Source organism: Lissotriton vulgaris, chromosome 4_1 (genome assembly GCF_964263255.1).
Source record: "Lissotriton vulgaris chromosome 4_1, aLisVul1.2, whole genome shotgun sequence".
In the NCBI taxonomy this organism is placed as follows: domain Eukaryota; kingdom Metazoa; phylum Chordata; class Amphibia; order Caudata; family Salamandridae; genus Lissotriton; species Lissotriton vulgaris.
Window position 1 is genome coordinate 1,703,206,527 of NC_141691.1, and position 14,148 is coordinate 1,703,220,674.

Genomic DNA, 14,148 nt, shown 5'->3' on the forward strand with positions numbered 1-14,148 from the left:
TTTCTTGAACTCAGCCCAGCACGTCTCTCGGAGCAGTAGAGCCGGTGCACAGGCAACGCTGGTGGTGCGCTGGCGAGTGGCAAAATGCGTGACAATGCATTTCAGTGCGGTGATGTGGAACACCGCACTGAAATGCGTGAGCGTCACACCTGATGCATGATGCTTGGCAAAACTGTAGAATTCGGAGGAATAAAAATTGGTTATAACTAGAAATTTAGAATTTATAAGAATATATGCAAGAGAAGGATGGCAGAGCTCCCAGAGCAGCTATAAACAAGTGTAAACATGTAAATCAACAAGAAACATTAATTACGGAAATGCCTGTTGCAATTGTTTAAAATGATAATGTATATTTTCCAGCTACAAGAAAATAACGATGGGTTTAAATAAAAAGGAAGGGCCAATAAGGGTTTTGTACAGTTACTAAAGTAATGAGCTGAAGTGAATTTAGGATATCTTATTAAATTTGAGATGAACATTGAAATACTAATTCTGGGTCATTAGAAAAACTAACACTAAACAGCAAAAATGTAATTTTAATTAAGTACTTATAAAAAGGAATTTAGGTTAACTTGCTCAATGAATTAAACCAATTTAATAAAATAGCATGTATTTTTAATTTGAAAAATGGAAAGTCTCCAAAAGATATGAATTCTCGCAAGTGCTTGGCATTTGTGCCCGAAGGGCCACCAGTTTAGCAAACAGTTGTTTGTTAGATTATATCATTCAGGACAACAGGATGCGGTAGACAAGCTAAACGAACAGGTTACTGGAAGGCGGGGCCCACTGAGAGTGGGCTCAGCAGTCACCCAGAAGGAGAAAAAAGAACAACTCACAGAACCATATTACTGAATAGGATGCCCAGTCAGACTGTGCCAGTGTGCAGTGTCAGTGGGTGTGAATGGCATGGACTACATCCATGTAAGATAGTGCACATGCTGCAGTTATCAGAGAACAGAGTGGTGTCATGTTCCACCGTTTTGAGTACGTTACTACCCTCTGCTTAGGCTCAATAGTCACCGAAAGAATAAATACAATTGGGTTTCATTAGGTGGATTTCCTATTGTTATGACTGTAAAAAATCTCGGGATTACCATGGTGCTTGCTAACCTCGCATGCACCCTAGATTTAATTCTGCTGTTAAGTCATGTGGCCTGCAGAATTAAATTACTTATAAGGAAAACTGGTTCCTCTCGCTCCTTCACCACCACACAACTGGGAACTCCTGCCTTCGATAGGAACCAAAAATGTCCTTCGGTTAATTGACATTGTTCCCGTTTCTCCGCACTAAATCACTGAAGGCCAAACTCCGCAAACACAGTTTAGGTAAATCAGCTGATGAAAAATGAGTTCAAAACTGGTACTCCTCGAAGTAGTTTACCATTGACATACAAAAAAAATTGATCTGGGAGCTTTGCACAGAAGACGGAGTTAACACTGACCAAAATTGACTAAGGTGTCTTTTTGTCAGTATGACCTCATTAACGTGAAAGGGGAACTGGAAGTAGGATACTTAAGTGTCCACGACGTAAATTCTATTGAAAAAAAACATGTAGGGGCCCAATTTATTTTCTTACGATCACAAAGCCAGTGTTGATCATTGCTGTGCTTACTGACTACCATGCTGACTAGTCTGGATTCCACCCTATGTCGTTTTCTTCCATAATCCTACACTCCTGTCCCTTAACCTCACTCATCTGGGTTATTTTTCATTCCTGTATTCTCACTTTCCTACATTGGTCTTCCTCCTCCTTTTTACGGCTTTTCTCTTGCTGAGCCAAAGTTTAATGATGAAAATAAGTCATGGTCTGCAAAACGAGTGCCCACCACCTGCAACCACATGCACAATTTAACCACTGCTTTTATGAAACAACCAAAAAGAATTTGTAAAGAAAGAAGTGTGTACACTGGTAAGAGTTCAAAGTAATGTGACAGGAGATTAACTGAGTAAATGAGAACTTTGTGTCTAAAAATGAACACTACCAAAAATAACTGTAGAAAATTGCAGGGTTTTGTAAGACATGCCACTAACCTGGTGTATACATATCTCCAGTATTAGGATTTGTTGAAAACGGCAAAAAATCGGAAGTGTGTTTTCGCATGTACTCTGCAGTTTGACGTCTTAGATTGGAAACCGTCCAACCGCTGTCATGCTCCTTTACCTGGTCCTCAACTGCTCTGTACATGCAGTGGCCATCTGAAGCAATCTGTTTAATACACAGTTTTCTGGCTGCCAGAATGAGAGAAAGTTGTTGGTTTTCAATGTGCCTGGCTCCAGATAAATTTTCAATTTCAGCCTCTGCGATCCGTTCGTCCCTTTCCTTTTCAAAGGCAGCTTTCTTCTCCTAGGAATTATACAATTCATTGCGAAAGTAAATATTAATTTCCAACATGTTTCACAATGTACATTGAAAATATAGGATAGACACATGGAATTCTGATCAATTTTCTTAGTAGAAAGACAGTAGAGGAGTAAAATTTGCCCATACGGATTGAAATTTTTCAATAAGGCACCTTCCTTTTCAATAATGTGTCCATTTATATGAACGCGACAGTAAACAAAATTATATTGGAATTATTGGTTAGGAAAAACTTCTTTGCCACTTTCATTTTAGGAGTGTGTTAAGATGAATGTTTGGCAAACATAGTTTTCAAATGTTTTTCCAGTCTATGTGACTGAAAGGAAGGTAAGATACTTACTTGTAACTATTGGTCTTTAGAACTGGGATTTTAAATATATTTACATTTCTACCATTCATTTTAGTTGGCTGGAATGCTTAAGTAATTCCGGACAGAAGAGAGCTATATTAAAAAGCCTTCAGGAAAAGAACAGAGATTTTAGTGTCACATTCAACTCATGCTTAAACTTCAGCCAATTATATCAATGTACAGAGTACCCCTCTCAACCGAGAGACCAATATAGTTCAGATTTGGTAGTACAAGCATTTAAGACATGAAGAGGTCAACTTAAGGAAAACATGAATAAGGATGTTTGTGTGTAAATCTGACACAAACCAATGATTGAGAACTGTAGTTACACACAGGTAACTAATTTGTTCTCCAAAAATGGGCTAAATCTTTCTCAGATGATTCAAATTGTTTATTATGAATAGTGAGCAGTACAAAGCTTAACACTTAACAGAAAAGGTAGGCGGGTAAGCAGTCTCATAAAGAACAACCACAAATTCTTCATCTACATATGTCCAGGCAGTATATTTTGTGAATGTAACTCTACTTCTCCATGTGGCTTTTCTGTAGATGTCGGACAATGGCTTCTTACCAGGTACAGTATAACTAGTCAAGAAAGGGTGCAATTGGGGGTGTGACTAACTGCAGAGGAAGATGGCCGCTTCTTAGAGGGGCGCCACAACTCTACTTCCCGATCCCCCGTGGATCCTGCTTGTAATTCGCCCAAGCAATCCACAAACAGTCGACTGATGAGTCAGATGTTCTGCAGTCGGCCCTGGGGACAGAGCGTCATGCCGCCAGACGGGCAACTGAATACAAGCCCTGGCGTCCGGAGCAGACAGAGCAAAGGCAGCAACTAGGGCGAGGCTCCAACCACTGCCGGCTGACGTGCGTGATCAGGACAGAAGGAGTGCCCACTTACAATTGTAACTGGAGAAAGGGGCAAACTTAGAGGAACATCCAGAGGGCAGTAAACTAAACTGAGGAAGAACAGAAGAGCAATAGTTCATAAGATTCATAGACAAGATCAGGCCAACCCACCACACCAATATGAGCACGGAGTAAGACTGCCACAGAGGCATCAAGACAACCAGGGCAACAACAGAAGAGACCAACTAAAATACAGTGAGAAGCCTGGTGCTGGTGGGGCCACACAGACTGTAAAATTAGTAGAGAAGGTCAGGTAAACTCTAGATGGGGAGGGAGGGGAGAGTGGCACACGAGGGGGAACCGGACAGGCCACAGAGAGGGCCTGAGGTACCTACTGGCAGGCGGCAGTAACTGTCCCAGTGGCCTCATAATGACAGGAGGGAAGAGCATGAAGGGAACCCATCAATTTAAGCTGTCAAACTTGCACTTCCTAAGGGAGCAGAAGCCAAGGAGGGACAGCGGGAGCACATATCCACCAACCCCCCCTGCCAAGCCGCTATAGGGACACCTTATCCTTCCATGATATTATGGCAGCCATACAGGGGGTTTGCACAGCCCTGTAAGGCAGCATGGACTCTGTTACAGCAGAGGTCTCACTGATTCGGGCAGACCTACGTAATATTGGGGCAAAAAGAAGGAAGTGAAAGACATAACGAAGACCCTGCTCCAAGACACTAAAATCATTAAGACCCAGGTGATTGAACTACAGATGGCCAATTTCACTCTAGAGGCGAGACTGGAAGACTACAAAGGGAGGTCTAGACATAATAACACCTGCATCCTGGGGGTCCCGGAGAGGCCTGAGGGACCGGCAACAGACTTGAAGAGAACTCACCCTCAAGCACCTCCAGCTTAAGGACCTCTGTAAGTTTTTTTCGGTGGAAAGGGCTCACCGAGTGCCAGGGGACCGGGTCAGACCGGGTGCCCCGCCAAGACCTATCCTCGCCAGCCTCTTCAATTTCCGAGACGGAGACATGATTCTGCAGAGCTTCACCAGTCCTCTATGAGAACACACAGATCTTCTTGTGAGGCATATAAAACAGTTGTTAGGGGACAGGCCCTCTCTTTCATAACAGGACATAGATGAGACAAGAGAGCAAAAGCAGCGGGACTCGACCTGAAAACCCAAGTAGAGAAAAAAGACAATGGGAATACTAGGTATACATTAGCTATGAAACAAAGGGAATGTAAGGACTTAAAGAGAAAGGCGGCCAAGACTACTGCTACAGCCGCAATACATAGGGTGTATGAGCTCTGCGAAAAAAATGGGAAAACTTCTTGCATGGCTCGACTAACATGAGAGAGCAAAACATTGGGTCGCAAATATATGTTCGAAAGAGGGGGAGCTACTCCAAGATCCCCACACAATAGCAGAGGTTTTGGCAGATTACTATGCGCAGATCTACTCCTCAGAGTCAATATATTCGAAACAGGACTCTATGGAATTTTTTGTGGATATCGCACTCCTGTCCATGACCCCAGAGGATACAAAACTTCTGGATGAAGATGAAGTGACCCAGGCAGTCAGAGCCCTTAACTCTGGTAAAGCATGGAGACCCAACAGTATCCCAGTAGAACTATACAAGCTCACAGGTTCCTCAACGGTACCGCACCTGTTGAAAATGTTTGAAGAAAGTAAAGACCAGGGCAAGCTCCCGGCCAATCAGAGTCTTGCAACCATAGTCGTCATCCATAATGAAGGGAAGCCAGTAGAATAATGTACTTCTTACCGACCCATCTCATTGCTTAATGCAGGAAGCAAAAACTTCAAGCTAAGCTTTTAGTTCTATGTCTTCTCCAGATTCTTTAGGCATAGTCCACCCAGACCAATCCGGCTTTATGCCAAGGCGTAACACAGCACTGAATGTAAGATGCCTTCCTGTCATGCTAGGGCGAACTCTCAGGATCCAAGAAGACAGAATAGTATTATCCCTAGACGGGTGCATGACTTACCATCGAGTGGCCATATCTTTGCAGTACTGAAGCGCATGGGTTGTGGACCTCGTTTTTTGGCTTGGCTTTGCCTCTTATATATAGAGACTTTAGAGAAAGTGGTGGTAAATGGAGAAACATCTCGAGTCATCCTTCCTGCAGCGATTGACGAGGCAGGGACTATCTCCCCTCACATTTGTCTTGACGTTTGAGCCGCTGGAAACTTGGATTTGGGGAGATCGATTTATATGAGGCCTCCGATGATAAAATGATTGGGAAGACAAATATCACTATAAGCAGACGATATCCTTCTCTATGTGGCATCTCCCCGATGCTCTGTTGTCAGTGTTCTGAATATCTTTGCGACCTTCCGCCGGTAGTCTGGGTTCACAATAAATTTGTCCAAATCGGTCATATTTGTCCTTTATGGTCCAAGGCCCCATCAACCGGTAGGGTGTGGGGGGCAGGTAGTAGTTGATGAGTTTTAATACCTAGGTATATTTATCACCAGTGATCTGGTTCTATTTAATACCCCTAATTTAGCCCCTCCCTTGACCCGACTCAAGACTGACGTACAACACTGGCGATCGCTTCCCCTCTACCTGTTGTGAAGAGCGGCATTATTTAAAATGATGGTACCGCCCAGATTCCTCTACATAAAGCAAAATATGGCATTCCCAATGCCGGATGCATATTTTAAATCAATAGAGAGTGTGGTCTGAACCCTCCTATGAGATGGGGGTTCCCTGCGGATCGCGCTCAGTAAATTGACACACGTTGGTTTGATGGGGAGACATCCAAACGTACAGTAGAGTGGCACAATTGGCAACTGTAAATCAATGGGTTCACCAACCAATGTCTGAACCAGCCAATCGGATGGATCAACTGGCTCTCTAACCGAGAGGAAACCTCAGAGCACTATATACCGATCTCAGATGCCTCCCTCTGGAGGGTTCCACAGCTTTAACAATTAGTCTATGACAATTGACCCTCTCTAAGTTAGGGTGGAAGAACAAAATCACTAGGGCCATGTCCTTATGGGAGTCGGAGCAGCCAGGCGCTATGGGCGTAAGAAAAGGGTTTGATGTGGGAAGTGATTGGGATCTCACAGACATTGTGCCATTCACAGAGTTACAGGAAACCTACGACCTGGCCCCCGCAGAAACCTTCCGATACATACAGATTTGTCATGCCAGACAGTGATACCCAATGGGACAATTCTACCAGAGTCATCATCGTTAGAATGTCGATTCCTAGAGGAACACTTAACCTGTAAAGGCATTCTCGCTTACATATTACAAACTCATCAATAACGCTCCTGACACCTTAACTCTCATAAAGAAATTCAGAGAAAGCGATATATTAGATCTACATGAAGAGGACTGGCCGGAAGCATTGGCATCCCCTAAAGAGGTGACCATCAGTGCTCGTTTTTGATTGGTCCAACTAAAAATTCTACATAAAGTCTACATCTTGTGTAATACATTGGCCAAAAGGAACAGGAAGATAGATATAATTTGTAATAGGAGGTGTGGGGAGGAAGGGTCATTTTATCACATTCTCTGTTCCTGCCTGAAAAGTCAATCATATTGGGAGGAGGGGTTATCCTGCATTTCAGAAGTATGCAAAGAGAAACTCTATTGCAGCCAAATGGTGCCTCCTCAATGTCTGGGAGACTACAGACCGTTTCACCAGGACTGATGCTAGCAAAGGGCAACATAGAGCGCAATTGGGGAGCGGAGGCCCCACCAGCCCATCGGGACTCTAAGAATGACATGGATTAGTGTATGGTGGTGGAAAAAACTATTTATGTATACAGAGTGTGCCCCAAGAAATGGGAAAAGGTGTGGGACATGACGAATGCTAGAAGGGCGAATACTTGTAGTGTACGCATGGGAAGGACGTTACATTCCTTGATACACGAAGAAGAAGATTATCTGGGACCACAGAGGAGGTGAGGGTGGGAGAGTATCCTGCTTGAACTTGAACGATCTGACAATATATACTGCCATGCTCTATGTCATAATATTTACAACAATGGTGTATTGCTTGAATACATTTGTTGACAAGTCAATAAAAAGATGTTTCAAAAACGAAAGCGTGCAATTGATGGGAAACTGTGCATGCAGAGATCCATGTGATAATGCTCTGCTTTGAAAGAGGCAGCCCTTTTCCTATAGTCTGAATAATCGAAAATATCTGGCTTGCAAGAACCTAAGAATGTCTTGCTTCTATTGTTGCAAAATTTGAAAAAGCACTGAAAATCCTAAGACTAATACCCTCAGCAGGAAGGGATGGTGCCTGAAAGTGCCTTGGAATGTCTAGAAGTACTTAAAAGCAGAGTAATTTAATGGGAACAATCATGGTGCATTAGTGAGGCCAATAAAGAGTTGATCGCCACTTTTGAGAACAAAGCAGCATATTAGAGCTGAAATTATGGAAAGCAGTGCTTGCTATTGTATGGATTGTAGGAACAGATAAGATTTACGGAGAGGAAGCTAGTAGGACGCACAGATGAGGATTAATGACTGATAAACAGCTCATAAATAGAGCTGCCAGGGTTCAATTAGTACTGAAGTCTTCACAAAGCACAATCTAGAAGAAAACATTTCACAATCAAAATATGTAGAATCACGCATAGAGTACACTGCCTGGTAAAGGGGAATGTTTTCCTAGCCCTTCTGACTTTTGAGACGCAAAGAGAAGGCACATTACAAAACTGAGTGTGCAACGGTCAAGAAATGTTCAAGACAATGTGATGTTCTGGGAGAAGTACAGCCAGACTTAGTTTTTGTTATTTAGTGTGCGTTAACATATGTTATGTTACGTGGGTATTTGTATAGTGCATGTACACCGACAGGTCTCTTGGTGCTGGGGAATCTGAGTGGGGAAGAGTTAAGCAGAGTAGCATCTAATTGTAAGCCAATGTGAACTATCAAGTCTTGAGTTGTTTCCTGAACCCTAGGTAATCGACCTCAAGCCTGAGGGAGGTAGGAATTGCGTTCCAGAGCTTTGGACCCAGAAAAGAGAACTGGGTCCCACCAATGAGTTTACGTATGATTCTGGCCACCGTCAGAAGGTTCTGGTGCATAGATCTCAGAGTGCGCTTGGGTGAGTGCTTACTGAATAGCGAGACAATGAATCTAGGGCCAGTTTCTTGAATAGCTTTAAAAAGAATATAGCCAGTTTTAAACAAAGCTCGCTGCTCCACTGGGAGCCAGTGGAGATCTTTAAGCAAGGGGGTGATGTGGCAGCGTTTATCCTTAAAGTAGATGATTCTAGTTGTTTGATTCTGGATCATCTTAAGACAATGTCTCGGGTATTGTGGGAGGCCTAGGTAAAGGGCATTACAATAGTCAATTTGGATAGAATAAGAGCTATTGCAATTTGGGTAATGGCCTCTTTACTAAAGAAACGTCTGATCTTACGCAATTTGCGAAGTTGGACAAAGCAAGCAGATGTAACTGAGCCAATTTGGGCACTCAAAGAGATCCGCGTCAATATGAAGGCCCAGACTCTTTATCACTGGTTTAGGAGTAGGTGCCACACCTAATTCAGGGGGCCAGTAGGAAGGAGTCCAATGAGCTAGTTTACTACTAGGAACAATTATCTCAGTCTTTACAAACTTTAACTTTAATTGGCTGTTGTTCATCCAGGTTTTTACAAGCATCATAGAACTCCTGACGAAGTCTTTAGATTAGTGGAGTTCTCCAGGGCAAAGATTAGCTGCAGGTCATCGACATAATTGAAGATCTTTACCCCCATCTGCCGAAGACTAGAAATCAAGTTTGCGGTCCTCTAAAAATGATCTGAACTAGGCAAGTGCGGAACCTCCGAGACCTGCTGCGGCAATGCGGTCCAGCAAAATGTTGTGGTTCACGGTGTCAAATGCCACAGATAGGTCAAGGAGGATCAAAGCCTGAGTGCAATCAAGGTCAGCCTGTCCTTTAAGGTCATCCATATTTGAAAGAATCACAGATTCAGTGGAGTGCGCTGGACGAAAGCCTGCCTAATGGGTGTCAAAGAACTTGTTGGCTACCAAGAAGGAACTGAGACAGGTGGCTACATGAGTCTCCAGCAATTTAGCTGGGAACGGCAGAAGTGACATGGGTCTATAATTGACCATTTTTTTGGGGTCCAAGCCTTGTTGTTTTTAAAGTGGGATAACCACGGCCTCTTTGAAAGCTGGAGGTTCAGTGCTGTGGGACAGTGAGAGCTTAAGAAACTTAAGAAAAGTGTCAGGGAAGGACCAACAGATTGCTTTTAGAATGTTAATGGGGCAATCCTGCTTGGGGGAGCCTGATTTTACCTTTGCTACAAGATCCAGAAAGCGTTTTGTATCTAACATAGGGAAGATGTTGCAGGAGAATGAATTGGAATAGACCATACTGACTACAGTTCTATTGTTAGTCGATGGAGTTTTGAATTATTATTTTTTCCACGAAGAAGGAGTTCAGGTCATTACAGAGTTCCTGGATGAGCGTGAAAGGCGGGGTCATGAAATTCGGATTAGATAGTTTTCACAATCCTAAAGATTTCTTTAGAGCTATTGTCAGAGTAGAGTACCCTATTAGTGAAGAAGACTCTCTTAGCCTCCAAAATGCCTGCTTTATACGTGTGCAAATTTGCGTAATAATTCATTTTACCTTCCGCTATATAGGCTTTTTGCCATATGGCCATACTTGTCTACCATTGATCTACTGGTATTGTTGCTCTTGGTCGTGGGCAGGTCTAGCTTAGGTTACCCATAGATGGCAAAAGCTCTAGAGCGGTGTTGAGTCTTACTTTTAGTCTTGAACCATTTGACCTGCTGAGGGAATAGGAGAGTCCCATATTAAATTCTGGCAGATCCTTAACCAACAATTTGATGTTCTGAGCAATTGCACAGCACCAGAGTATCTCTGCTTTTTCTAAGAGCACTTAGGACCTCGAGCCCTCCGTTTGTGGATATAAAGACACCTCTGATAGTTTAGATAAAATATGGTGTTAATTTTCTTGATCAGCAGTAAAGAATCATGAAATCATTGGATAAATGTCTAAAGTCCCAAGCGTTGGCTAGCAACTCAAACATATGCAAAAGCTTGTTATGTGCAAACATTTTTGCTTTTTCTGACCTAAGGGCTGGGGAGGCTAACTACAGGAGATGCCATCTCCATTCTTCCTGGAACTTGCTGGTTTAAATGAATTTTGGGGCATATTCTTAAAATAGGGACAGGAGTTGCCTTCATGTGTTGCACCAACTACAGAACTACTGCAGTGCCTCCTTCAACTTTGGTATTAATTGTAGAGAGTTTTTAAAGCAGACTTTGATCTGAAACAATTCAAGAGGCGGCTAGAGTAGATGGTGGCAGCTCCTACTTGACCCAGTTTGCACTTCAGTGGTAGTCGGCGTTTTTATCGTTTTTATTTTTAACTCTGTCCTCATTACTGTTGCATTTTAAACTGTGCTCGAGTCTCGCACTAAGGCGCTCACGCTCATTTTTAAATAATTTTTTCTTGATTGCCAACATCATCTGCAACATTGTTTACCTGTGCTCCCCATATTGTGGTGTAAAAAGTGTGCCTCCCCTGCCCCGTTCCACAGCGGCTTGCTGTGCCGATTGTGAGGAGGGCAGGCAGCCATCTTGGGAGAAGTCCCAGACCCCGGCTCGACTGGTGGCAGCGCTCTCGCTGGGGGAGGGAGGGTCTCGCATAAATTGCACATGCCATCCCGGACGCGCAGCGGGCACGCCACCGGCGCGCCAAAGGCAAGCCCGTCTGCGCCCCTTGCGCGCCTAGCGCCGGCCATGCTGCCTGTTTTTCCTCCGAGCTGTCGGGAGGTAAGAGGGTGTATAATCGTGTGGAGATTATGGCTCTTAACGACGTAGAATGCAGGGGTGTTATGCGGTGGGAAGTACTGGATAGTTCTTCCAGAGTGTGCTCCTGTAAATTCTGTATCAGCAAACGATTACGCATGTTCCCACCTCCCAAGTTAGCAACAAGATCATGATCTCAGCGGCACTTCTAAATGCCCGGTCCATGGTCAAACATGCTGCCGATATTTTTGAGCTTCTGTCGGATGGCAGACTTGATATTTTATTCATCCCTGAAACATGGTTAAATAACTTGTGTGCCCCGGTGGTTGAGCTTGCCATTCATAGAGGCTTTAAAATCATCCGGGCTGATCGTCTAACTGGGAGAGGAGGTGGATCAGCAGTGGTGTTCAGGGACATCTGGTCCTTCTCTAGTGAGGTGTCTGAAGAACTGGGGGAGGGTGAGGTTTTACATATTTCTCTTATTCTCTCCCCCCACTTCACGCTGGGAGGCACGCTGGTGTATCGTCCACCTGGGGCCGTCCTCAATGTTTTCGAGGATGTTATTATGCCGCGTGCCCTGCGCTTTCCTAAGTTTTTAATACTGGGGGACTTTAATGTTCACCTGGACGCTTATGAAGCACCTGATTCAAGAAATCTGCTGGACTCTTAACTTAGCTCAGCTAACTCAGTGGGTTAAGATGCCTACACATTCAGAGGGCCACCTACTGGACTTGGCCTGCTCTAATTTTGACTTATCCCTAGCGGATCCAGAATATGTTACCTGGTCCGATCACCATCTGATTAGGTTTTCCTGGTCTTTAAAGAAGCCTTCCTGTTCCTCTGCTCCTTCTCCTGGCATCCGTCCCCAGAAGATTAGTCTCCCAGCACTCTCCGACGCCTTACTTCAGGGCCGTCCAACATTGGGCTCGGATCTGACTGAGGCAGTGCATAGCTTTAATTCCTGGATTAGTCGTGGGGTTAGCTCTTCCGTTAAGCCTGTTTGCCAGTACCAAAAAGCACTCTTCCCCCTCAAAGCCCTGGTTTTCGAACACTCTGAAAGAACTGAAACTGGGTTGTAAAAAACTGGAGCGCTGCTGGAGGCTGAATACTGGCTAAGGTGGCTCTTCGTGCTGCACAGAGGGAATATTATTCTGCTATCAGGATGGCTAAAAGTAGCTATTATGCTGGTAGGATAACTAAAGCCAATAACAACAGCAAGGACATTTTTGCCATTGTTAAGAGCTTTCTCTCCCCCTGTTCCCAGCAATCGACGCTACATTCCTCGGAGCAGTGGTGTGAGGACCCGTCTTCCTTTTTTGTTGACAAAATAGCTGGGATTCAGGATAGCCTGCACACTGCTTTTTCCAACCAAAGGAAAGCTTCCTCTGCATCCCCACTGCCCCTTAGCCCCCCTGCCAACTTGTTTAGGGAATTTTCGTCGCCAGCTGAGTCCGACATCCTAGCTGTTCTGAAATCCCTGAAGTCCGGGTCCCCCACTGACCCCTGCCCAGCTCGTGTTCTAGCAGGGGTGGCAGAGGTGGTCAGTCCAGAGGTTACTGAGATCATCAATCTCTCCCTTCAGACGGCCACCGTCCCTATGTGCTGGAAGCAGGCCAAACTTTTACCACTTCTCAAAAAATCAGGGCTAGAGCCATTGGTTCCATCTAACTACCGACCCATTTCTCTCTTGCCAGTGTTGGCAAAAGTTTGTGAGAAGGTGGTATTTCGCCAGCTGGAGGCCTTTATGGAGGCATCAAATGCTTTGCACTCTGCTCAATCTGGGTTTCCTGCTTCATACAGCACTGAAACAGCTCTGGTCGAAATGTCGGAGGCTATCAGGGAGTGCCTAGACGGAGGCGGCAGGGCGGCCCTGATTTTGTTAGACCTCTCTGCCGCCATCGATACGGTGTCCAATCAACTTCTTCTCACCCGGCTGTCATCCATCGGTATTATCGGCCCTGCTTAACATCGTTCCTGGACAACCGGACTCAGCAGGTCTGGGTGCCCCCCTATTCGTCCTCGGCCAGGACACTCTCCACTGGGGTGCATCAGGGGTCCACTTTAAGTCCTTTGCTGTTTAATGTTTACCTGACCCCCTGATCACTCTAGCTGAGGAACTGGGTGCAAAATTTATAGCCTACGCGTATGGCACCCAGTTATTATTTACTTGGCCGGGCTCGGATCTGGATACTACTATTGCTCAGACCTGTCTTTCATCGGTGTTCCGCTGGCTCGCACTTGCCCAACTTAAGTGCAATGAAGAAAAATCGGAAATACTCCTCTATGGACAGTTCCCTGGCAACTTTAGAGAATCGCTGTGGCCTCCCAATGTGCCTCGCCCCAACTCTGTGGGAAATCCGCCCAAAAATTTGGGGGAGTGGTTTGGGGAAAATTTCTAATTTGATTAACACATCAAGAAATTAACCGGTGTATGCTTTGGCACTCTCAAGGCTCTCCGAAGGTTCTTTACCCTGCTTCCGAGGGAGGCTAAAGAAATGGTAGTGCGTGCCCTCATCCTCTCTCGCCTCGATTACGCCAATGCTCTGTTCATTGGTATCCCGGCTTATCTGGTCAAGTGTCTCCAGATCATACAGAATGCTGTGGCTAGACTTCTATTTAACATATCGCGGAGGTCTAGTGTCCGGAAGCATCTGCGTAATCTGCACTGGCTCCCAGTGGCCCAGCAGGTGCTGTTTAAGACAGTCATTTTATCTCACAGGGCCATCCATGGTCAAGGGCTAGTGTACTTGAGGAGTCGTTTCACCCTGTATATGCCAAACCGCCCCTCCGCTCTGCTACTCAG

At 44.8% G+C, this 14,148-nt stretch overlaps 1 protein-coding gene across 2 annotated transcripts in view; it reads right to left on the reverse strand.

The window, feature by feature from the left end:
• Positions 1–14,148, reverse strand: part of OTUD6B (OTU deubiquitinase 6B) — a 191,912-nt gene that overhangs the window by 90,605 nt on the left and 87,159 nt on the right. For both annotated transcript variants that reach the window (XM_086965981.1, XM_086965982.1), the window contains one exon: positions 2,033–2,345. In XM_086965981.1, the coding sequence (XP_086822107.1) occupies positions 2,033–2,345 (313 nt within the window). The remainder of the gene's footprint in view (positions 1–2,032; positions 2,346–14,148) is intronic.